Genomic DNA, 25,714 nt, shown 5'->3' on the forward strand with positions numbered 1-25,714 from the left:
GACAGGTTTTATCCATTTCCAGTACATGAGCAGCACACATAAGTATGTCATTATTGTGTCACTCTTGAACAAGGCTTGGATTACTAACTGTATTTTTAAATAAAAAAATGAAACCAAATAGCTGCAACTCTTCCAGAGTCAAATTAAACTGTAAAAATGAATTTGTATGAATAACAATGTATTTAGAAACAGTAGCTATAGTCTTGCCAAGACAGCAAGTTTTTATTTTTTTGCTTTATAATAGTGTCAACAAACTATCAGATTCAACATAGAGCACACTGTTATTGCTTGTGCCTTTTCTTAAGACATTCTGTTCATAGAAAGAACTGTGAATAACCGAACAGAGACAAACATATATATTGCAGCCTCCCACCCAAACATCTTGCTTAACATAACATTTTAAAGCATTTGAGAAGGGGATCTGTATTTATTCTTCTTCACTACATCATATTTATTGACCACCCAGCTTTACCTGCTGTTACTGCTACTGTAGCCTGCCTCCAGCATAGGAAAAATGTCTGCATCGGCATATGCATACTTGTTAACTCCATGCACTTACTAGACACGCTGTTGTAAGGAGTACACTTAAAAGATGAAGAACAGGTGGAAATACTTGCAAAACAATCAGAGTGATATTTCATAGAAGCAGCCTTATGATACAAAACATATCAGTAATCTCATAGAAACAGAAGTGAAAATGCTAAATGAATATGTATGACTACACAGTTCCACCAGTTTCTTAAAGCAAAACTTCTCATAATATAATTCCAAAGATGAAATTCCTATAAATGACAACTCAAGTACACATATAATCATAAGACATGTATCCATACCTGACAATTTATTAACAATCCCACCTCACAGTAAAACTCCACAAAGTCATTGTTTGCAGAGAGGGGAAGGTCCCCAGCACCCCCTTTTATTTTACTACTCTCACACTGATGTCATTGCACATCAGAGAAACAACAATCAGCTAAACATAATAAAAAATCTCAAACATTTTTAGCCTGCAGTTGCAGAATACAAAAGGACATTTCAGAGAAAAAAATCAGTCCTATGTGGAAGAGGCAAACAAAAACAAGCAACAACTGTCTCGAGCAATGAAGTTTGTATAGCTGTGACTCCTTTGTACAAAGACCTAGTGACTGACTACCAGTGTGTACATATGTGCATGTATATAATGAGTGTGTGTGTGTGTGTGTGTGTGTGTGTGTGTGTGTGTGTGTGTGTAGAGTTGTGGCAGATATAACTGTTTGCTAGGGCACAGATTGTTTTGGATCATTTTACTTAACAGCCTTTTTGAAAATACCTACTGAAAAGAGTAGGGGAAGTTCCCTGATGCCCTGGCAAAATTTCCCCCGTAATGTAAATGGCATCTTGGGTCTTCCCAGAAAACTAGTGGGACTAACCCAGTCAACAAAGGATTAATAAATTAAGTAATTCAATAAAATCATGTGAGACATTTGGGATATTCGTGGTACAACAGGATTATGAACAACGATATGAGACGCGAGCAGCTCCAAAGCTAGGGGATGAGAACACAGACAAAATGGACTTAAAAAGATAGAGAAGTCACCATATTATCCGAAATAGATAGAACTGATTCACAGACATGAAACACATCTAAGGATTTTGAAATGAAAGGATAAACAGAAACACTGATAAAAAAAAAAAAAAAACAGAAAGAAGGATAAGTCAGAGAGTAGAACTTTATTAGGAAAAGTGAAAAATGCAAAATTTCCAAAGTGAAGTTTTAGTTTTATGTTTTGTTTTTTTCTTTGTTTATATATGGAATAAAAGTACAATGAAGCATTGTCACTAATTAAAAAAATAAACAGTCCATAAGTAAACTGCTTTATATGTTCTGGGTATATGTAAAAAGCTTCTTTAGCTTTTTTTATTTTATTCCTAACAGGAGTGCCAGAGGAAGCTGGATCATAAACTTTCTCTTGATGCATATCTTTTAAAACCGGTCCAGAGGATCACTAAATATCAGCTGCTTCTAAAGGTAAACAATACATTAACATTACCTAATACAATCCCAAATCTTATTTGTAAACATTTACATTCTCAACTGCTGAGTTTCTGCAACATTTCCATTTGTCTTCAGACAGAATTTGTATCTGTGTTTAACACCCTAATAGAAAGCAAAGTTTGCTGAGGTTTTGCATAGTTGTTAAGAGTTGGAACTATTGAATGTGAAGTTTGCAGAGCATACTAGTCTAAACAGCACTATGGTTCATTATAAATGCTCTACAACTTAAGGCTAAATGATTTGCTGGGTGATGTGTCCTACAAATTAGTGACTTTTGAGAAGACCAGGGCCCAGTTTTGTATATCTTGGAAGAAGCATGTACTGATATAATAGTTAATGTTTGAGGAAGTGGCCCATGATTGTAGCTAGACCATAAACAAGTCACAGTAAAAAATATGTGCATTGCATGTAGGCGATAGTTTTATGCAAACTGTGAAGTTGATATATTTCAGTCTGTCTGGTTGTGCTCAGCAAATTTAGTCTTCGTTTTATTTGCTTGTTTTTATTGTTAATGCTTTTATTGGTTGGGAAATGAATAGAGTCATTACAACATCATCATTCATTCTTTAACATAAGAAAAAGAAAATACATAAAAGAAAATGCCTCAGTTTTGAAATATTAGCCATATTTCCATATGACATAACAAGATCAGCACTTGTTTACAAACATAGCTAAAACTGTATAAGATATATAAAGTGTGCGCCTGAACTTTTTATCAAGTAATAAAACAATTTTCTTTACCAACTTATTGCTTAAATTTATTGAAAATACTTATTACTACAGGAAAACAAAACATATAATTCTTATATCACTTTCTTAAAAATCTCTAAAATATTGGTCTAGTGCTTTAAATCAGTTGCTTTAGAAGCAGATCTTAGTATAATTAACTACGTTTCTGTGTCACGTATTGATTTAAGTATTACTGACAGTTGTGATAAAGGGCTGGTACTGTGTTATAGCAAACTAATGTTTGGTTCTTGACCGAGTTTTAAATATTTTAGAACAGGTAAGAATACCTGGGGATGTATTAGACTCAAATGACATATATAAACTGTATGTGCTTGAAGTTTGTTGTAAAGTGTAATGACTGAAATATGGATGCAAATAATTATGGCACCGAATGACTGTTTGATTGAAGTAGCATACCTGTCCCCTTATGTATTTCATAGGTTAGTACTAGGCTAACTGCTCTTGCGAGCCATTTTAAGCCTAGCCAATTATCCCCTGTGAGATTCAAACCCTGCACCTTGTGTTTGTAAGGCAAACACCTTAACCATTAGGCCACCCTCCCAACCTTATTGAGGATAATCTCCTAGTTGTATTTAACAAATAATTTAATTCCTCTCTTCTCCCATAATAATTTGTTTTATATTATCCATACATTCTTGAATTCCTTCACATCTTTGTAGCTAGTTCTACTAATGGAATGCTGCTCTAATCATCCATTAACCTTTCATTAAAAATTAAAACTTATTTCTCACATCTCCAGTGAGCCAACTAACCTGTATTTTCCAATTGTGCCATACTATTCCTGTATATGTTTCTCTCCTTATTATTTTGTTTTCTTACTTTTTAAAGATGGTACTTAGTCTCCTCGGTTTCCTTCAGTCAATAAAAAGTTTCCATCCTGTCAGTTTTTTCCAGTAGAATAATGGGATACCACTTAGAAAATGAGTTTAAGACACTGGAAAAAAAAAACAAAATGAAGCAAAAATACAAGCATATTATCATATCTTTATTGTGAGATGAGAATAAAGCTGAAAATGCTTCTTGGCCATCCAAAAGAACATGCAAGCGTGCTGTTGTTATCTAAGAATGTAGATGCATATGTCACAGACTGTTTGAAATTTTCTAGTAAATTTCTCATAAAAGTATGCAGGGATTCTTACCTACAGCATACACTTACTTTATGATTACTGATATAATGATGCACATGTTTAGTTTCAAGTAATGTTTGTCACTGCATGCATCTAAATTTTCAGTAAGGACTGAAACAAAAATCATCTGACCCAAAAACTCCTGTCCTTGGAAAAATGTATTTGAATGTTAGATGCTCTTTTTTGTGAATCATTGTTGTAGTAGCCATAACCACTGGGATTTCTGTTTCAAAAGGCCTGACGTCTAACCCAAGTTCCTGAACTTTGCACTCTTTCCCCCTACAAAGGATAGCTGGGCATTGGTACATTCCTAGATAAAAGTGACATCTTCCCATGTCATGTTTAATTCTTTCTTTCCTCAGTATGATTTGTACCGTCAGTCATCAGTTCCATTGTGTCATCAGTTCAGTCTGTAATTTACAGTGTCAGCCTCTTGGGGGGGGGGGGTAAAGTGGTTAGTCTGCTGGAATACACAGGTCAGTCCAGAATTCCAAGAATCACTTTCAGTAATAGACACGCTTCTGTTCAAATTTTAGTCAACAGGTTTCATAGGGGCTTCCTGCTCCTCTGAGTAGTCTGAGAACTTAATATCTGTACAAAAAAACAAAAAATCAACTTCTGTGATCAGAACAGGGGAGTGTAATGCTCATTATTAAATCTGTTTACAGAATTATGTAGACTCCTTGATATGGCAGTGGATGGGTATATAAGCATAGCTTTCTGTATGAAAATAAATACAGACAATACTGCACAACCTAGACTTCATCTGGAATCAGTTTGTATTCAGGATTGTATTATAGGCATTGTTAATATCTAAATAGGAAATTATGACTGGTAAAGTGTGTTGAACTCAACCAGTGAATGAAACCTTTAACGGAAGCTGTGTGGTTGCTGTAACATCAGTCTATGTATATTCTGTGCATGAAGGACCCTACTGATGTGTTATGCAGCTACTGTTTGACCGAGATGAACAGAAACTGCTGTCTTTCTCTTCCATAAAGGTAATATGGGGATCAAATGGCCAGAGGCTAAGGAACAGAGCACAGGAATCACAGAAATACCTTATCAGAAAAGTTGAGTTCATTTCTCTTAGCTGACTCTGCTTCTTACTGAAATGACTTACCCTAGTTTTTGAGCCCTATGTTCCAATCTTGTAAAAGCATGTGTTTTCTGTAGGAGGTGTTTAGGAATTAATATGTTCAAATATCTAATGAGACCTGTTTACATTACAATTGTTATCTTTTGCATAGTTGTTGCTGCTTATTTGGAAATACTAGGAAATAATTATACGAAATAGGATGTGTTTCATTTATTTTCACTGAGAAACAACCTCAAAGCATAGTTTTTCAGCCTCTTTTGTGTACAGCTATGTCTGCTGACTTTGTGTGAACCTTTACAATACTACATTAAAAATATTTGCTTTACAATTTATTGTTTATATGGTCTAACTTTTCTGTATTTTAACTCATGTCACACCTACAATTCCCCTCATTATCTTACCTTAAAGATCACTAAAACACCCTCATTATTGTAGCTTAAAGAACATCAGCAATCCTCCTCATTATCATAGCTTTAAAGAACGCCAATTATCCCCTCTTTATCTTAGCTTAAATAACACCGACAACCCTCTAATTATCCTAGCTTAAAGAACACCAACAATCCCCTCATTAACCTAGCTTAAAGAACACTAAATGCTTCCCTCATTATCCTAGCTTAAAAATCATCAAAGATCCCCCTCATAATTCTAGCTTAAAGAACACCAACATTCCTCCCATTATCCTAGCTTAAAGAACAACAATCTCCCACATTATCCTAGCTTAAAGAGCACCACCAATCCCCCTCATGATCCTAGCTTAAAGAACAATAACAGCCCCCTCATTATCCTAGCTTAAAGAATACCAACAACCCCTCATTATCCCACCTTAAAGAATACCAACAATCCCTTCATTATCCTAACTTAAAGAACACCAACAAAACCCTCATTATCCTAGCTTAAATAACACCAATAATCCTCTCATTATCCTAGTTTAAATAACACTAACAGTCCCCCTCATTATCCTAGCTTAAAAATCACAAATCATCCCCCTCATTATCCCAGTTTAAAGAACACCATCAATCCCCTCTTTATCTTAGCTTAAAGAACACTAGTAATCCCCTTCATTATCCCAGCTTTAAAAAAACAACAGTCATCTCATTAGCCTAGCTTAAAAAAACACTAAAGTCCCCCTCATTATCCTAGCTTTAGATAGTGACCTATCAACCTCTGCTTACCTATAGCCCAAGTGCCTTCTCAGGAATTTTTGAATACACTGCAAGAGCACAAAACACCTAACAAAATGTGCTTTGTAATGAGTTCATGGAAATTGATGCCTCTTTGGCTTTAAACTGGAGTTATATACAATCAAATAATAGCAGCATACTAGACATTCATTTAAGAGCTGAAAGCAGTGTGCTTCAGCAAATATGGAGCAGTTGAAAGGTATGTATATCACAAAATTTCTTGATGTGACTGTTTTGCAGTGAATTTATGAAGAGTGTTGTCATTGAAGTTATTTTCTGACAGGAATTTTACTACTCTTATTAGCAAGCATTTCCATTAGCTTCCAAAGCACTTTGAGTAGATTACGTAGGTCTATAGATTCTCCGGTCACTACTCTTCTCCTACTTTTATACTAGTACCATAACTGATTGTTTCTCGTCTACAGGTACCGCCACCTCCATGCACTGAAATACCTACTGAAGAACATAATGAATCATGCACTGCCATTGCCATTGTATCTCCTTTACTCCATAGAAAGAACAATATGGAGATCTGTATCTGTCTTTCCCAAGTGTCAGAAGTTCTTCTACACTACCTCATTGCTGTTCATTTCCTCATTTGTCCAAATTTCAACTCCCTGTTTCAGTACCCCATCCCACACTATCATGGTCTTTGCACCATCTCTTCTGTGCCTTCCATATGTCTTTTTTCAAACATTTTGAGATTACAGGATAATTTCCTTCCTCTCTGGGAGTCTGTGTGTAATTGACAGAGTTTGAGCCATAGAAAGGCTCATTTACACTTAAAAGATACCTACCTTGAGAAGATGCAAGAAGAGTGGATATCTTGCATCTGGCATTTTTGTGCAATTATCTAGATCACTAGGAGAAGCGGACAATGTGGAGTATATTTCTAGTCCAAGGTTAAACTATGGTTACTACTGCATATACTACAATAGTACTCTGCTATTAAGTTCTGTGCCAACAAGTCCTGTCTTTGGGTTCTTGTGGAGGGGATATCAATACAAACAAGAGTTATGATTATGGAACTAGCTAACTTCAAGAGTATCTCTGCATAGGCAAAGATGGTGAGCAGCTAGCAACATAAACAATTTCCTCTGCTTCTTTCCAGTTATTCTGACAGGAATATATTTGTTACAGTTTGGATATACAATTTCTATTATCAATTTTGTCTATCAAAATTAATTCTATAATAATATCCAGAAGAAAAATCATGTTTTGTGGGGTTTTATAGGTTCATAGGTTCATAGGTTCATACTAGGCTATCTGCCCGAGGGCATTTATAAGCCTAGCCCATTGTTTTGTGGCTTACGCCACCCCTTTAGTATGGGGAACTATACCCATTATTTTGCTGTGCCTCTGTCGAGCAGTGACACTGAGGTAATTCCTGGGGTATATCTGCGATCTCCCATCCATAGGTCAAGATTTCTCTTGAACAAGGCCAGCGAGGTGCTCTGCCTCACATGTACCGGGATTTTGTTCCACAGCATAGGGAGTCTTTGGGTGATGAATCTATCTCTCCAGCACGTCCTATTAATAGCCGTGTCGAGGTTTAAGTCTCCGCCCTTGTGGCTCTGATGGATCTAGATTTTTGAGGTGAAGCATATTCATCAAATCTGGGTTTGACATGGCCTTGTATGTTAGGCAAAGGTCACCTCTGAGCAAGCGGTGCGACTGAATAGAGCTGGAGTTCTTTCAGTCGGGCAGCATAGGACAGATTTTTGAGACCCTTTATCCTTTTGGTGAGGAACTTTTGTGGCCTCTCCAGCTGCTGCAAGTGTCGGGTCAGATACATTCCGAATGGGGCATTGTACTCAATCATTGGTCTGATGAGTGATGAGTAAAGGGAGACTATGACCTCCCTTGATCTAGATGAGAATCCCTTCATGATAAGGTGGGCAATGTAGAAGGACTTCCTAACTACTTTAGCTACATGGGTGTCGAATGACAGACTACTATCAACCTGGGTCCCCAGGTCCCTGATAACTTCTTCTGTGCTCAGTGGATTGCCACTTATCCAAGTCATTGTGCTGTAGGAAGTTTTTTAGACAGATCTAGTCATGAGTCACTCTAAAGTTTATTCTCAGAAGAGTTTGATGAAGAAGGAATTACCATCTAGTCTTAAAAGTATCCAAGATCTTTCGGTTAAAATGGATAAGCTTGAGAGAAAAATGGACAATATAAAAGAAGACTGCAAGAAACAACTGGATGTATTAACTTAAGTTATTAAGAAACAATCAGTTCATATTTCAACTATAGAAGAAGCAGTAAATTACATGGATAGAAGGCTGACTTAAAATGAAAACCATGTTGAATTTGTCCTAAAATAAAACAATTTATTTTAGAAAAGGTAGATAATCTGGAAGGTAGATCTAAAACAAATAATATCAGAACTTATGGAATACCAGAGAAAAAAGGAGACTGATACAATTCCTAAATAACTGTTTACCCTTAAATCTATCAGAATCACCTTCTTTTGGCATAGTGAGAACCCATAGGTCTCTTTCAAATTCTTGTTTAAAAATAATCCACCAACTCCTTGATCTATAATTGTTAAATTCTTTTCAAATCTGGACAAAGATCTAGTATTAAAGACAGACTGGTCAAATTCTCCAATAAAAATGAAGGGAAACAACATCAGATTTGACAATGACTATTCTTCATTGGTAATTTCTCAAAGAAAAGCATGCATCCCTTTAATTAAGAGCTTAAAACCCCATTTCTCTTTTAAACATTGACTATAAATTTGTATGCCTTCACTGCTGAAAAGATTAAACCATATGATGCCAGGTTTAATTAGAGATGATCAAACTGGTTTTTATTTAAATAGAAGTATAAGATAACATTAAAAGACTATTTTAATTAATATATATTGCTAACAAGAATAAGAAATAACATTTGATTATAAGTTTAGACTTGGATAATGCTTTTGGTTCTGTTAATTGGGTTTATTTATTTAATGTGCTCAAATAATATAATTTCTCTTTAGACTTAATAACAAAATTGTATAAGAACTCATTCTCTTTTGTTAAAATAAGATCCTTGTTTTCTAGCTATTTCAAAATATTAAAAGACACAAAACAAGGATGCCCTTTGTCTCCTCTGCTGTTTGCTTTGTCTGTAGAACCTTTTGCTAATTTTATTAGGTATAACACAATGGTCAGGTTTTTTTTTCCATAGATGGTAGTTATACTTCTAAAATTCAGCTATTTGTTGATGACATCTTGCTAACAAATGGTGACACTAAATCTTCATTAGAACATATATTTAATTCAATAAAATATTTTGAAAAGTAGTCATGCTTAAGTTTTAATCATAATAAAACAAGAACATTGCTTAGTAATAAAAAAAGAAATACTTTAAAAAAATACAAGGAATTTAATTGAAAGAATATGGCAATTAATTATCTGGGAATTAGTATAACAGCTAGATGGAAAGATTTGTTTTCGGTAAATTATAAAAAAATAATTGACATGCTACTAAAACTAAAAAATAACTAGAATAAATTGTTTTTTTTTTTTACAATGGAAGACAGACTTACATTGATCAAAATGATAATCTTACCAAAAAGTTTATTTTATATATAGTCATTGATTATGCTTCCATCCAAAAAGATTTTAAAATAATTAAACTCTATTTAGTTTAAATTCTTGTGGTATCCTTAAAAATCAAGAATATCTTTTGAATGGCATGTAAGAAGCTGGGAAGAATCTGGTATTAGCTTTCCAAATATTGAATTATATGTTAAGTCTGCCATTATAAATATAGTAAGTCATTGGCTAAATTCTTACTATGTTTCAAATTGGAAATTCTTACATGAAACAATCTTAGTTTCAAACGATAAATAGATATTAATTTACAATCTGGTTTTAATTGAATATATTGGGTCCTAAAGGATTTTTGTATGAAAGCTAGAAATAATTCTATTTCTATTCCTTGTGTTAACTGTATTATGAGTACATTCAAGAGAGTTATGGAAACTAATTATATCATCAAATAACTAATTCTAATATTTTTTATAGTCTATACTAATGGATGTCTGGAAACATTTAATTTAAGTAAAATGCTAGATCTTAAAGAAAATGATCTAAAATTTTGGTATCAATTTCTAAATGGTAATAAATTGCATTCAGCTGATTACCTTTTGGCCAGATATAGTATAGGAATAAATAGCTGGCTAAGTATACAAATCTTTAAGGAGTTTATTAATAAGAAAATAAAAAACATTTTTAAATATGAATCCAAAACCCATCCCAAAACTTTTGGAATTTTTCTTTAATATTAATAGTGATGTGACTAATAATAAATCTTATTTATCAAAATGTATATGATTTTAAGAACTGAACTTATAGTATTTGACTTTTCTTTTGGAATTATACAACAAAGGTTAATGATGAATTTTTCAGAAATAAATAAAAAAAGATCTTTAAAATCTGTAGGGAAATCTACTTCATCACTTTATTGGAAAATTTATACCTGGATTTACTTGCATAGAATATTTTTAACTCTTCATAAAGTTGCTTTAATTTATAAAACAGAGAAAATAAAATGTTGGAGATGTGATGAAATACTCGGTGCAAATTGGCTTCATATGTTATAGAATGCAAAATGGCTGTTGCCTTTTGGTTGGAGTTTAGAAATGTTACTACAGCATTATGGTCGGACAAGTGCAATGTTACAAATTCCTTGATTTTATTTAATGCCCCAATTCCAGATTCTGTACCAAAAACACAAGTGCCTCTCCTTTGGTCCATACTGGCTATACCTAGGAAAATTATTACAAAGAATTGGAAAAGTAAAAAATAGCCTCTCTTTTACTGAATTTATTTGTTTAGCAAAGACTGTATGTAACAAAGAATTGTAAACTGTTTATATGAGAACATCAAATGTCACACATTAGTATTTATTATGGCAAAAACTTATTGATTTACTATAAAAGTATTAATAGTTTTGTTTAATATAAACTTTTATGGACCATGCATATAGTTATTCAATTGTCATGTTTTGTTAAATGTTATATTTTGTTTTCAATTTGTTTTTAAAATTTAATAAAAAGATTAAAAAAAGAGTATCTCTGCATATTCATTCTCAATGTAACTATCACAGGTATACCACAGCTAGGTATTTTCATTACTGTATGCCACTGTGTGGTTATTGATTACTGCTTGAATGACACTTGGTATAGTTCCTCAATGACTAAAAAAGCACAAGGAAGCCAAAATCCATGGACTGAGCTGCTTTTAACAATTTTAATGATAAGCAAGACTTCTTCAGATACATAAAAAGATGAAAGTGCTTATCATTAAAATTGTTGAAAGCAGCTCAGTCCATGGATTTTGGCTTCCTTGTACTTGTTTAGTCAATTGTTTTATGTTCCTATGGAGATATTTCCTCAATGAACATGAAATTATTTGATTCTTATTGTATAAATAACCTCATTGATAGGACCTATTTGAAAAGGTGTCTGAAGTGTAATATGTTGTCTTCTGATCTGTTAGTTTTTGCTGATAATGGTCTGGTCTGTAACAAATGTTAATACCTTATTAAATGGGATAAGGGTACTAAGAAACAACTTAAATGTAAAGATTTTTTATAGACTGATAGTGAAACTAAATTATTGCACTCCAACATGGATTCCTTCAATGACATCCCATCAGTTTTTTACCCCATCCAGAGGGACAAATTAAATTTGGTGCAGTCTAAACTAGCTATCATTAAAGGAGAGCTCACTAGATTAATTGAGCTCCTCAGTCAATCAGGAAGCAGAATTGTCAATAGCACTTGTTGTCTTGCTCCTTCTACGCCTGCTCTAAATAGAGGGCGGTACTCGGATGTCATCACAGAGGAACTAGGGGCAGTAGAAGGAGCAGCCAATTCAAATAATAGAAAATTAATTGCCAAACTGGAATTAAAACACTACCTTTGGAAGAAAATAAAATGACAGAGCCCTGTAAATAGAGGTACTCTACCTAAAAGAACTTATGGTACTGCTGATTCAAAACTGGTAGGAATTAAACAGTTTTTTGGTAGTGCGAGTAACCATGGGTGGATAAACTTAAATGCATCTGGACAACTCATGAACCTAATGATTCTCCTGTTAACAATGGTTTGAATTTTAAAGGAGTACCGCACCCACAGACTCAAAAAAACATGTTTAAAACATCATGGCATGAGGTTTCCTACACTTTAACAGCGATCTGGGATTATTTACATGATTTTAAATATTTTTTCATGTAATTCCAGACTTTGACCACCTGGAGGCTGGCATATTGGCATGGTTTGGATAAATCAGGTTGCCATCCAGTATCCTAGAAATCATTGTTTGGCTCAAAAATGCTACATCATGCAGGCCTCCATTTACCTAAAGTTCCTGTCATTTCATAGATGTTGCATGCATACAAAGTATTGAGTAAAATAGAACAGTGTAAGTAACATTCCCTGCTGGTGGATGACTACTTAAAACAGAAACAGTGCAAATGCCACAGAACACACTCAAAGTGCTGTTTACTGCTGCCTTTTCTCTAATTTAGTTTAAATGGCACTAATTTGTGAGAACATGAAATCCAGTCCATTTACTTCTCCCCTCCCCAATAACACTTAGCTTCCCTAGCTGTCAAAGTCCTGAGGGTAATTTGACCTGGTAATTCCATTGATTGGCAGATCTCAGCAGGGTGCTTGACTCATGTAATTTAATCTTTGCTCTAGCATTTCCTTTGTTAGAGGGGACATTTTTTTGCTGCACTATAGCCATGGCCTTACTTGACTGCAATCCCATCCAGTAAGGTCTTGCACCAAGGAGCTAAAGAATAAAACATTTATACTATTAACCAGTTTAGATCTTTATTAATTTAAGTGTTAAGGTATCACTTCATGCTTTCACCTTGTTAAAAATTGAGATTTACATGTGCAAAGTGTGTTGGTATGCAGTGTGTGCCTTCATATGTTTTACTCCACTAGCTGGTTTGCAAAAAAAACCTTTTGCAGCGTCCCTGGATTTGTCTTTTTACATGCAAACCACATTGCTATATTTCCCCTTCCTTTTTCTTGAATCCAGAAGTCACTTATAACAAAGTAAAATTTTTATTGATTTTTTTTTTAAATAAAGGACATCAAGGTTAACTTACCTTGAATCAGATAATGAATGCCACTACAAAGAATCACTGTTGAAATATTTGTGCATGGACAAAATCCCTTACTAAATCTATTTGCCAGCCTCCAGTTCAATTGGTGCTATAGCTTTAAAATACTGGTGTGTTTGCTCATGCCTTCCAAATATCTCCATTACATACCAGTTTTGCAGTGTAGTAACCACCCAACATGCCCATATACCTTTAGCCATCAATATGCAGCTACTTCTGTTCATGTGAGTATGTGAATTCATTTTCAGACTTAAGGTGTGGAAGCTGCACTGAATAATTCTAGGTGCTTGCTCAGGTTTTACTTGGTGCTTGCTTAGAGCTACTCTCATGTTAAGCCACTATGAATATGTTGCACTGCCTCCTCTGATACCAGGGTAATGTTTTAATATTTCTATTCCCGCACTGCACACTAGCAGTACCTGGTGCAAATACAACAGAGAAGTATGCAAATGATACACCACCTAAGTATCATTTGACTTGCAGAATGCACAAGTATGCATACCAAATTTCTGTGTTTCCAAACATCGGTGTTACTACACTACTACTGAATAAAATGAACAGCACACAGGCTGGAGTAAGGACAAGGGAGCCATGACATCACAGAATGGGTGGGTCTTATTATTTTAGTTAGAATCAGATGATGGTTGTGGTGATGTCACTTTGGGGGAGGGAACTGATTAAAAAAAAAAAATACCTGCACTGCCTGGTCTCGATGATGTCAGTAATTGGGCAACTCCAGCTAGCTTTATTGAAACGTGAGAGAATCATTTTGTAAGTGAAATCATCACAGTATGAGAAGGCAGGCTTCTGTTACAGAAGTAAGGGGAATTATAAAAATTGTAAATGCTTTATTGTTGTTGCTTTACAGAGGACAATGTAAATAGGGAGGAAAAGGGCCGTGAAGTTGAGGAATACATTAGAGAAACCTGTTGTACTCCTTTAACTCATTCAATTCAAACTGGAGAATTAATAACAATAAATACATTGGAACAAAAGGCACAGTACATTGTAACACATGTCACAGACCACCCACATTTCCAATGTATTTTAGGAAAAAACTTTGGAAATAGCAGTGGTAATCAAATGGACAGGGGGGACCAGAGTCAAATAGCATCAATTCTCTTAAAGACTTAATCAACAGTATGGAAATAAGGTTAAGTAAGATTAAGTTGTTACAAATGGAGAATAATTATTTAAAGAAAGGTATTGAACTGGGTATAGTTCTGCAAGGACTACATGTTTTTAAATTCCCTTTTGGCTTGATTTATGATGATGCAATGAATGACAAGTTTGTTCAGATGTTTAACCATCACAGTTGTGAATTAATGTAGAAAAATTATAAAGTTTAATGATTTTAGAATAAGCCGTATATTAACAGATGTGGGCAAATTAAACAATGAGATTAGGAATGACTTAATTTTTGATCACTGTGCAAGTTATTAAACCAAACTATTTACAATATTGAGAGGAAGTGTGACAAAATCTTGAGAAAAACAGAAAAAATTAGATAGAGACCTTAAACAATATGACAACAATGAAGTGTATTCTTTAAGAGGTAATTCAGTGCATGATGCTCCTCAGGAAAATGATGGTGGGGAAGTTGAATGGGAAAATAGTGGAAGGAATAAAAGAAATAGGAAAAGGTCGACCTTTAATAACAAGCAAAAATAGTCTCAGGATTTTCGTTACAACCACCCCCCTTGGAAAAAGAAACAATAAAACACTACAGAGAGGACTACAGTGATTCAGGGCAAATAGAACAGAAAATGTACATAGAGCAAAGGGGGGGGCACAAGAATTTCCACCAGCAATGGAGGAAAACAAGATAGTGAAAACTAGGAAAGGTTTCAGTATTTACAACTATATAAATAAGATCCACACCAATGAACATTTCACCTTGTTTCAAAAAGGGTTGAAATTTGTCCCTCAAAGGAAGTTAGATATTGTAGATATCATTTCAGAAGTAAAATTATTCATTAGAAAACTAAACTTAACCATATTTTTTAAAGAACGAATAGGAGAAGAAACAAATGCCTTACATACTCAAGAAATGGTATAAAAGAAAAGTACTTTCAACCCCCAACTTCACCCTACTTTAAATATTTTGGAGAAAGCTATTACACATGATATTTGCTATTACAGATGATATTTATCATTTTCATTCTAAAAAAAAGAATAAACATATTTGTAACTTTAAGAGGGAAGAAAAGGAATTATTTTACACTCTACAGAATGACAAAACTGTCCGCATCATGAAACCTGACAAAAGTTAGCTATTTATCAGTTTCTGCCAATGAAGTATTTATAGCTTATCATAGGATACACTCATATTTGGAGGAATATCTGGTTGAACAAAGAATCACTTCTGATACCTGTGATTTACTCAAGGTTGAAAAACCCATGGTACCAACCATTTTTGGGATCCCCAAAATCCACAAGATTATTGGTAATCAATCTTTTAGACCTATAGTGACAGCAAGAGGAACAAAATCATACCCCCTTGGGGTTGCTATTGATTGATGGATTAAACCAATATATCAGAATATTTCCCATCCAATTAGGGACTCCTGTGATTTCTTTGGTGGGACTAAAGGATGAGTTAAGGTCTGAAGACTTCATTTTTTTTAACTATTGACATAGTGGACTTATTCACTAGTATTCCTAGGCATGAAGCACTAGAGCATTTTATTAGTAGCCTTAAAAAAATTACAGTAACTTCTACAATAACAAAATCAGTATGTTAGCAGAACTCATGGTTATTGTTTTAGATTACAATTCTATATATTTTCAGCGAGAATATTTCAAGCAAATGCAAGGAGTGGCCATGGGAGCCTCCTTTGCCCCATGTTATGCTAATTTGGTGATGTTAGATTGGAAGACTGACACAGTGTTCACATCATAATTTTGGAAGTATATAAAATTTTACTGAAGATTTTTGGACAATATTTTTATATTGTGAAAAGGATCAGTGTTACTTATTAGTGAGTTTGAGAAATACTTGAATAACTCTTCCAACTTTTTAGAATTCACTTATAATTATGATCGAAACAAAATCCACTTTTTAGACACTGTAATTGCACATACAAAACAGGGCTATAAATCCTCTATTTACAGGAAGCCAACATTTAGTAACACATATTTGGATTATACTAGTTGTGACCCATACAAGCAAAAGAAAAGTCCATTAAAAGGGTAATGCATTTGAATAGCTAGAATTACATCTCAGTTTGAAGATTTAGTTAGTGAACTTTGACAAAGTGGTGAACATGTTTTTGAACAGAGGTTACCCTTTGGAAATGGTGATTGGTGTGAGGGCATATATACAAGCAGAATGGGATAATAAATACAAACCCCTTTTAGGGGTAGGAATTGATAATGTTCAGAGAGAGTATAAGAAAAATAACTATGAAAGAGCTTTAGTAATCCAGTATTCAAAATATGCAAAATACATTATTAACTTTATTAGAAAAAAAATTGAAATATTTTAAAAACCAACTCTAGCATTTTCCGGATTTTAGGTCCAGAACCCAAGTTCACTTACAAAAACTGGTAAGAATTTAAAACAGTGTTTTGAGGGGGGTTCAGCACATAATCCATGCAACAGAGACAAAGGGACCTCCAAATGTGGTGCATGCTCTCTATGCAGCTACATGTTTGAAGGAAAATTTTTAATTTTAGATAATTATAATTGTAGAAAGGTTGAGTTTGAGAGTGGCAACTGTGCATCAGGGTTTGTAGTTTATCTTCATAGGTGTTCAGGGTATTCTGCTTTTTACACTGGATAAACTGAACGGAACATGAGAAAAAGAATGTATGAACACTTATACAATATAAATAGATTTAATGAAAATAATGCACTATAAAAGCACACTAAAAGTTGCCCAACATACAAAAAGTTTCTTTTTGCAATTCTTGAAAGACTGGGAATCAACCCAAGGGGAGGTGACAGCAAATTGTTAAAGGAGGCTGGAGAAGTGAAATGGCAAATTAAATTAAATGCCAGCAACACTCCAGGAATAAATGAAACTATATCTATTTATTCATTGCTGGCAATAAGAATGAACAGTTTTTAAAGCTTTGTTCATTAGTTCAAATGAACCTATTTTAAAACATTTTTTCACATTATATTACGTTTTTTTAAATAATGGTTTTGACATGTTGTATTGTTAATTTCAGCATGTTTAAGATTTTATGAATATTCATGTAATGTGTTTATTTTGGGGAGATTAGTCCCTTTAAGTTTATTAATACCATAATGTATTTCTATGCACATATAAAAAGGAGACATCCACTAGGGATGGACGAAAGTGCTTAATCATTTTTGTACATTTTAATAAACTGAGTCCTTGGAAGGTCTGTTGGAGTGGTTGTCAGCATTACTGCTTTGTTTGTTATTGTTGCACTTTGAGTAACACTGCTCTAAATTTGTGAATTATTACTCTTGCCATCATCTCTGAACATGAATCTACTGCCTGATATAGGTGAGGATTGTAAAATGTTAAAACCTGCTGTTGGTGAAGAGGACAAACATTCTAACAACAATGTACGTGCATCTCCCAAGAAAAGGAAAAGACATTTCCAGGACTTGTATAGTCTCATGAAATATGGTCATAAATACCTTTTGATTCAAATAGTGATAGTGTTGTTAAAATATGAAAATGTCATGTACAGCACTTAGTGGGTAATGACACTGAGATGCTCAATGTGCTAGATGACAGCAGTGATAGATATAATGGGCTATTATATGGGAGCCCCACAGGGAGCTCCTATTTGTTAGGCATTTAAATGACTGGATCCAAAACCATTCTTTTGTATCTGACATCTGAAAGTCTGTGAATGACAAAAATTGTAGTGATCAGGCAAATTTAAATAGAATTAGGAGTTATCTTCCATTTCTTGACAGAAAACAAATATATCAGAATATGGTTAGATAATTTGTTAAAGGCAGAAAGCAAATTTTCACTGGTGATTGTCACTTTTGAGACCAGTTACATTGGTTACACTGTACAGTTAAATATAATTACAAAGAACTTATCAAAACACATGACAGTGTTGCTTCAGAATGAATGTTCCTAGCATCTTTCCTTCAACAATTCAAGGTATAAATCTTTCAAAATTAATTAATTACTTTAATTGCAAACTAAGAAGGCTAATGCTAGAATCTAATAATATGTACCTGTTCTTGGAAGGATATATGCTGGGAATAAAAGCTTACTTTGCAAAAAACAAATTTCATTTAAGTCATCTGGACAGCAGAATAATTTTTCACAAACTTGAAAAGACCATGAGGGTTTTTTTTTTCAGAATTAAAACAAATAATTCTGTCAATCCTGTAACAACTAATGGTGTTAACCAGATTACTGCTGTGTAATGATAGGAGTCTTAATGGCAAAATTATTCTTTTAATAACATTAATAACTGAGGAAAATATCAGTGTCATTATAATTACTGAAACATGATATGCAAAAGTTCTGTGCACTACGACAATTTGGTTTCAAGGATCTCATAATATTAGGTCTAGTTCAAAACAAGGGATGTATCAATTTATATGAATTCTTTAAATTCAAGATTAAATTACAAAAGCGAAGTATCTGAAATACTTTCAATTTCAATTTGTGTGGACCCTGACTGATTTGCAGATGTTATTCTTTACAAAAGACATACCATAAATTCTAAGACACTTAAACTTTTATCGGAGGATCTAGTACATCTTTTTGAATTGTTCAAATACCTTGTATACAGATGATCTAAATAACCTTGGAATGTTGTGAGACACATTTGTTTTGGTATTTTTGGGGATGCTATAATATTAGATATTATGAACATACCTCTCAATCACTTAGTGCAAGAAATCTGGACAATGCCTGACATAATGGGGGGAACAAAGGCCCAAAATAGGGACAGATTTTAAATATTACTTTGATGAATTTAGAATTTGTGTCAACACACATTTTCTGAAGGCTATGAAGCATAAAACTCAAATGTATGTCATTATTTAGTGACTTCAATACTCAGATCATTCCAGTGATTTGCCAGAAAATCACAAATTTTATGAGGAACAGACCAAAAATATGAGGCAAAAATCTGGACAGTTGAGAGGTATGAGTATGAATATCTTAGTCCTATCTCAAGTAAATATGCTGACAGTATTTAATAATGTTGTGGATGTTGTATTATGCCCAGAGGAACTGCCAGTTAAAGTCGTCTGCATAATTTCCTCTCTACTAAACTCTAACTACAGTTGTGCAGCTTTCAATCTCTTGCATGAGTTAGATAAGCCCACAGAAATAATACATAAAATGTATTATTCACGTTTATCATCTATGTCAATGTTACGTATGACCAAATTAGGAGCTCAGACATAAAATATAACTGGGATGCATTTTGTTTAATAGTGAGTGATTTTAAAAACTCATGCATTCATATGGACAAAAAATAAGATCAATAAATAAAAAACAACCCTGTTAGATGGAACAAATATTTAGTGAAACTTTCAAGAAGGAAAATGGAGATGTTGGGCACATGTAAACAAATGCCACTAAGATAGAAAGAAATTGAGAAATAGATCAAGTGTTTTAGACTTACAGAAATCTATAAGGAAGGCTAAGAGAAAATGAGTTCAATATAATTAATTTTGCCATTGATAAAAAAGGATCTTTGCACAACAACCTCAAAAATGTAAGCATCTTTGCAAAATAACCAATCAAGGCTGCTCTAATACCTCACTAAAATGCATACACAGAAATGGGACCGATAGCAAAGATGTTACTGATTATCCTGAGTTTTGTCAAAGATTATGGCAATTTATCAAATAAAAATACTGTGTTGTTTTGTACTACTCCTGTTGACTCCTGTCCCATAATGTCTGAGTCTAAGACAAAAGAAACTTTATAAAGAATCAAAAAAGATGCTGACCCAGGTCCAGTTGATATCAGAGGATGTTTTCCCTATGGAATATTAGAGAACAATAAGTATCACTCTTCACTTATCTGTTCTAGCAAATGCTTAAATGTGGATTTGTAACTGAGGTTTGGAAGACTGCCCATGTGATTCCTGTACACAAGAGGGATAGACTAGCACTGATAACTACAAAACTGTTAGTCTAACATGTTTAATAGGGAAACATATGAACAGGATTTGCTACAGTTCATGGATGAATCTAGACCAAGCTCACATTTTGACATAAATTAACATGGGTGCTCATATTGAAGAGCTTGCACTACAAATCTAATATTATATTATTTGGAGGTAAGTAAATCCCTCACTTCTGGAATTCCAGTGGGCATAGTTTCCCTTGACATGTCCAGAGCTTTTGATACAGTCAGTCAAGGCTCACTATTAAATGCAATAGCTGGAAGTGGCATTAATGGGTATATTTTTTAAATGAGTGGCTTAATGACTAAACTGTAGAAGCTCCCTGGTACAGATTAAAAACATTTTATTTGATGCATTTAGACTCTTGAGTGGCATACCGCCTGGGTCAGTATTGGCTCCACATCTATTTTTACATCCATATCTTCCATTAAGTTGGCACTATTGTCTAGCTAAATTTGATGACACTTCCAAATTGCCTGTGCAGTAATTTCCTGCTCTGATCAATATTTATTGCAGAACTAGTCAGATGATCTCCAGTTATGGAGTATCAAAAATAAGGCTGCCTTTAATTAGAAAAAGAGTAAAGTGCTTGATATCCGAAGCCATAACTGAGACTGCACTTACAACTTAGGTACTCAGTTATTACCCGACTGTGATAAGTATACCTATAGTTGTAAAAATAAAAGCATTTGGCTAAGCACATCATGTAAGTATACAAACAAGAAAATTATGTAGTGTAATGAGTATGATTGCATGCTCTTTTGCTAGACTGTTCTCCTTCTTTTGTACCAGAGTATGGTTCTGTTTTGTCTTCTTATGATGTGAATGATTTAAATAATTGTTAAAACAAAACCATTAAATTCTATTAAATCTCCCTTCCATACTATAAAATTGTCATACAAACAGGGGAAATATGCATCACAGCAGCTGCATTTTTACAATTTAAATACCATTTCCTTTTCCTCACAAACATAATACTGCACTGGCAAAGACGGGGGTGTACACTGTCCACATAACAATGCCCTGCATTTGTTTAAAATATTTGCCTTAAAAAATTGTTGGTGAGAATTAATCCATAAATTCATATATCAATCCAATCTCTGCATCAGTCAAAACACCATACTGTACAATAATTTCATTAAACCATGTTAAACCAATTTCATGAGGTATAATATGTGAATAAAAGATCTTTGTTTTTATACTTTCTGAGTAATCTGGATAAATTAAGTGAGCCCGGTCACCTCATACATGGTGCTGTTGTTGGACTTATTATTTTCTTTATCTTGCGTAGTGAGGCATTAACTCTGTTGGCAGTACTTTGCTGTTGTTCGTTTTTTATGTTTTAATGTATATTTTTAAAGGGAGTTAGACTGTCTTTTGTTTCTAATATCGCTAACATGTTCCGTAATACGTAGCCGTAAGGGTCTAGAGGTTTGCCCCACATAAAATGTAGAGCATGAACATGTGGCAAGATAAATCATCCAATCAGAGCTACAGTTTGCTGAAGATTTTATATCAAAAACCAAAGCAGTATTCTTACTTGTAAATTCTTTTGATTTCATTACCCTCGAACAATGTGTATAATGTCCACAGGGGATATAACCATATAGTTTATTATATTTATTTTTGTTTATTATTAGTAGAAACAAGGGACAGTCTAACGTCCTTTATAAACATACATTAAAACATAATACTTCCTGTTTTAGGTTTACTATTATTGATAAAATAAATGGGAACAGAAATAATAAGTCTGGATGGCATTCCTTTCTCAACTCTAAGGAGAAAAAGTGGATAATCAAGTTGAGTGGTCTTTTCCCACCTGGATTAATTGAGCATCTTTATCTGGCCAATGGGAATTTATGTTTACAAATTGTTTTGCTATATATAAGTGTGCTGAAGATCATGTGATTTGACACTAAAGAAGGCTAATGCAGCTGAAACCAGTCTGGACGTTTGGGGGGTTTGGGTTTATATGTTCCCGACCCTTAATGTGCTTATTTTTGTACCTATGAGGCATTACATTTTTTAGCTCACACTGCTGTCCTGGCCTGCTTTTTTGAACTCTTCATGTTTGGCTACGCAAAAAAATATCCTCAAATGGCTAAATAGCGAATGTAAAACATTGAAACGTAACATTACCAAATGTGGAAAAATTTTCAAATCATTTATCAAATGGCCACAGTCAGCCAACAACCAGAAATAACTCGATGCATATGGTAAGTGAAGGAAACTTTTACATTTTCCCTTTTCCCCAATGTAGTGTGATCTCAGAGTTGGTATATATAGTTGGGGGGTGTGGAGGGCAAAGCCTCCCACATTGTCTGGTTATGGTTGCGATATTGGCCAACTATGGCCATTCAATAAATGATTTTCCAACATTATCCCTGTTCAATAATGTTATGTTTTGATGTTTAAGTTTTGCTTCTTTGTGGTAGCCAAACATAGACCCTAACTATCTTAGGATCAATTCTGTGGAAAACATTATTAAATTTGTCTTGAAAAAACAAGACCTGCTCTGTTGAATAGCTTCAACAGTTTCATATGTAACAGTGTATTCTCTTCTACACTGTTAGGATATATCCACCTTCAATCCTTTCAGTACATGTTGATGCTGCACACTTTCTTTTAAAAAATAGTTGTCAATCTGCGATATCTTTTAATACAATAACCTATTGTCCAACTGTGCAATCTGTTGTTCTATACTGAGATGGTCATTGTTGAGCAAATTACCTCTGGCCACTTTGCTGTTAATATTATACAACCATTTGTTAACCATGGGTATGTCCGACCAATCCTTATACCTGCATTTCATCACAGTGGCCATGCTAATGGATATCAGTGTTGCATTGGACTGTACCATACAGTTTTATATTATAATTCTCATTGTTACCTTTACTATTGTGGTTTCCACCACTAATTTGACAGGATGGAAAAACCTGTGTTAGCCAATGCACCAAAATTATAAGGTTTCCAACTCGTGTGGATAGAATAAGGACCTATGGTCCCCCATTATCATTTTCTCTGAGTTGACCTGCGACATCTCCATAACCACTCATGAAACAATGTAAAGGCTTTAAAACCCACATGAACAGTTCAATGCTGAAGTCCCAACCAGGCATAAATACTCAATAAATAACCACAAAAACAATCTGGAACTTGTAACTCAGCTCAGTCATTGACATTACGAAGCTTACAATCAGCTGCCTTTCTGGTACGAGGATTCACCAGATCACACATGCATGCAAGTCTCTCAACAACAATTACCGTTATGCCTCTGCCATAGTTCATGTTGGTCTGAATAACTTGAGATATGCCTCTCTGGACTATATGAAGAGAGACATGACTAAGCTCTCTGAATATGTGTCCCACACGATTATTGTCCCTAGCTTTGAACAGCATTTTACCCTTGCCTAGGATGATAATACAATATCAACAGAAAATGACTGACTTCAATAATTGTCTTAGTTTCTGGGGTCATTCTAAGGGGATCCAGTTCCTCTCAGCCTGGGACAACATGGTGGATAGACCACGCTGCTTTGCCAGAGATGATCTTCACCTGGCACATCTAGGCTTTTGTTTACTGGCTACGGCACTTGCCTCCCCATAATACCTTTTTTAGGCAAGGTCACAAAAACAAAATTCCCAATGTGAAAATATCAAACACAAAGAAACTAAGAGTCATGCTGCTAAATGATATGAGGTGAAATCAGAAACTGCACCCTCTGGAAGCACTCCTTTCCCTGGAAGATGTTGATGTATAGCTCAAGGCCGCAGAAATTACCCCAGCCTTGCAAGGCTACAATGCCTTCCACATTTTCAGACTGCAAATTGAAGGTGTGAGAACCAAGGGGGGAGGAGGAGGAGTATCTTTCTTTTCTAAAGATAATTACACCTCTAGACTGGTTAGACAAGATAACTCTATAACGCTACTCCAAGTTCAAATTACTATGGGTAAGACCCACCCCCCTTTCAGGTCATTGTCTGTCATCAGTTACAGGTCCCCTTCCATGGACCAAGATGCCCACACAACTTATTTATACCTACTATGACAATTAAGGTACAACCTAACACCCTAGAAATGGGTGACTTCAACTATCCTTACATTAATTGGGAAATGTATATGAGCCCATACTCACTCACACACAAAAGTTCCTGGGCTTTGTTAACTCAAATGACCTGGAACAAATAGTTCACCTGCCTAAAAGGTACTCCTGAATTCTAGACCTGGTCCTCACCATTATCAGTGACCAATACAATGCCTCAAGTGTAGGGCCTGCACTTGTTAAATCTGATCAGTCATTTTTGAAGTAGCAATAGTAGCAGAATTCTCCAAAGGAGAAGTCAGGCTAAAAAAACTTCACCAAAGCTACCTATACCCTCCTAAGGGAGAGTATAATTGACTTCCAAGCTCCAGTTTCCACAGATGACATTGATGGCTAGACTAAGGTATACACTGATGCCCTGTGTAAACATCTACACAAATGTATGGACACAGCTGTGCCAGATATGATTAAAGCAAGATCCTCAGGAAACAACAAACCATCTTGTTGGACATCTAACATTAATAAATTGTACAATAACCAAAAGAAACTGTTATCTAAAAATACAAACATGAGAGTCCAGAAATGGAAGATCATCCTCTTCAGCCAAACAAGCAAATAGATAACTTGTAAAATCTTCAAAGAGCAACTGTGAGAAAAAAATAGCAACCATAGTCAAGGTTCACCATAAGGCTTTCTTCAGCTACATCTGCAACCTAAAAGGTAGGACACAGATGTGTGCTGAACTAATTGTAGATGGCATCACACACACTGACCCTGTGGAAATTGCAAACCTGCTAGCAGATAGGTTTGGCAAAAATTTCACTGCTCTATTCCCCCCAAGCATACTACAAACCATGCCTTCATCATCTCTTCCTCCCTGCATCTCCAAAGAGCAAGTCATCAATGCCGTCTCCAAGGCTAAGAACACAGCCTCCATGGGACCAAATGGCATTCTGGGCTGTGCTCTTAATGTCCTAAAACAAGAACTAGCTACTGCATTAGGCAGTCTATTCAACCACTGCCTGAGTACTGGCTTGCTCCCCATTAAATGGAAAACAGTGACTGTTACCCCCCTTCACAACCACGGCTCAGCAACAGACCCAAGCAACTATAGACCCATACGTTTAACCAGCCTCATCTGTAAAGCAATGAAACAAATAAACATGGACCTCATAAATAAGGATATAGGTGACCTAAAACCCTGGATCCATCCCAGTTCGGTTTTGTCAAGGGAAGGTCATGACT

The 25,714-nt window shown here is 34.7% G+C and overlaps 1 protein-coding gene across 4 annotated transcripts in view; it reads left to right on the top strand.

Moving 5' to 3' along the window:
* Positions 1–25,714, top strand: part of LOC122801123 (guanine nucleotide exchange factor DBS-like) — a 3,406,519-nt gene that overhangs the window by 2,731,566 nt on the left and 649,239 nt on the right. For all 4 annotated transcript variants that reach the window (XM_044070650.1, XM_044070651.1, XM_044070652.1 and 1 more), the window contains exon 21: positions 1,916–2,008. In XM_044070650.1, coding sequence (XP_043926585.1) covers positions 1,916–2,008 — 93 coding nt within the window. The remainder of the gene's footprint in view (positions 1–1,915; positions 2,009–25,714) is intronic.

This window comes from Protopterus annectens, chromosome 4.part1 (assembly GCF_019279795.1).
Source record: "Protopterus annectens isolate FY-2018-M chromosome 4.part1, PAN1.0, whole genome shotgun sequence".
NCBI lineage: Eukaryota > Metazoa > Chordata > Ceratodontiformes > Protopteridae > Protopterus > Protopterus annectens.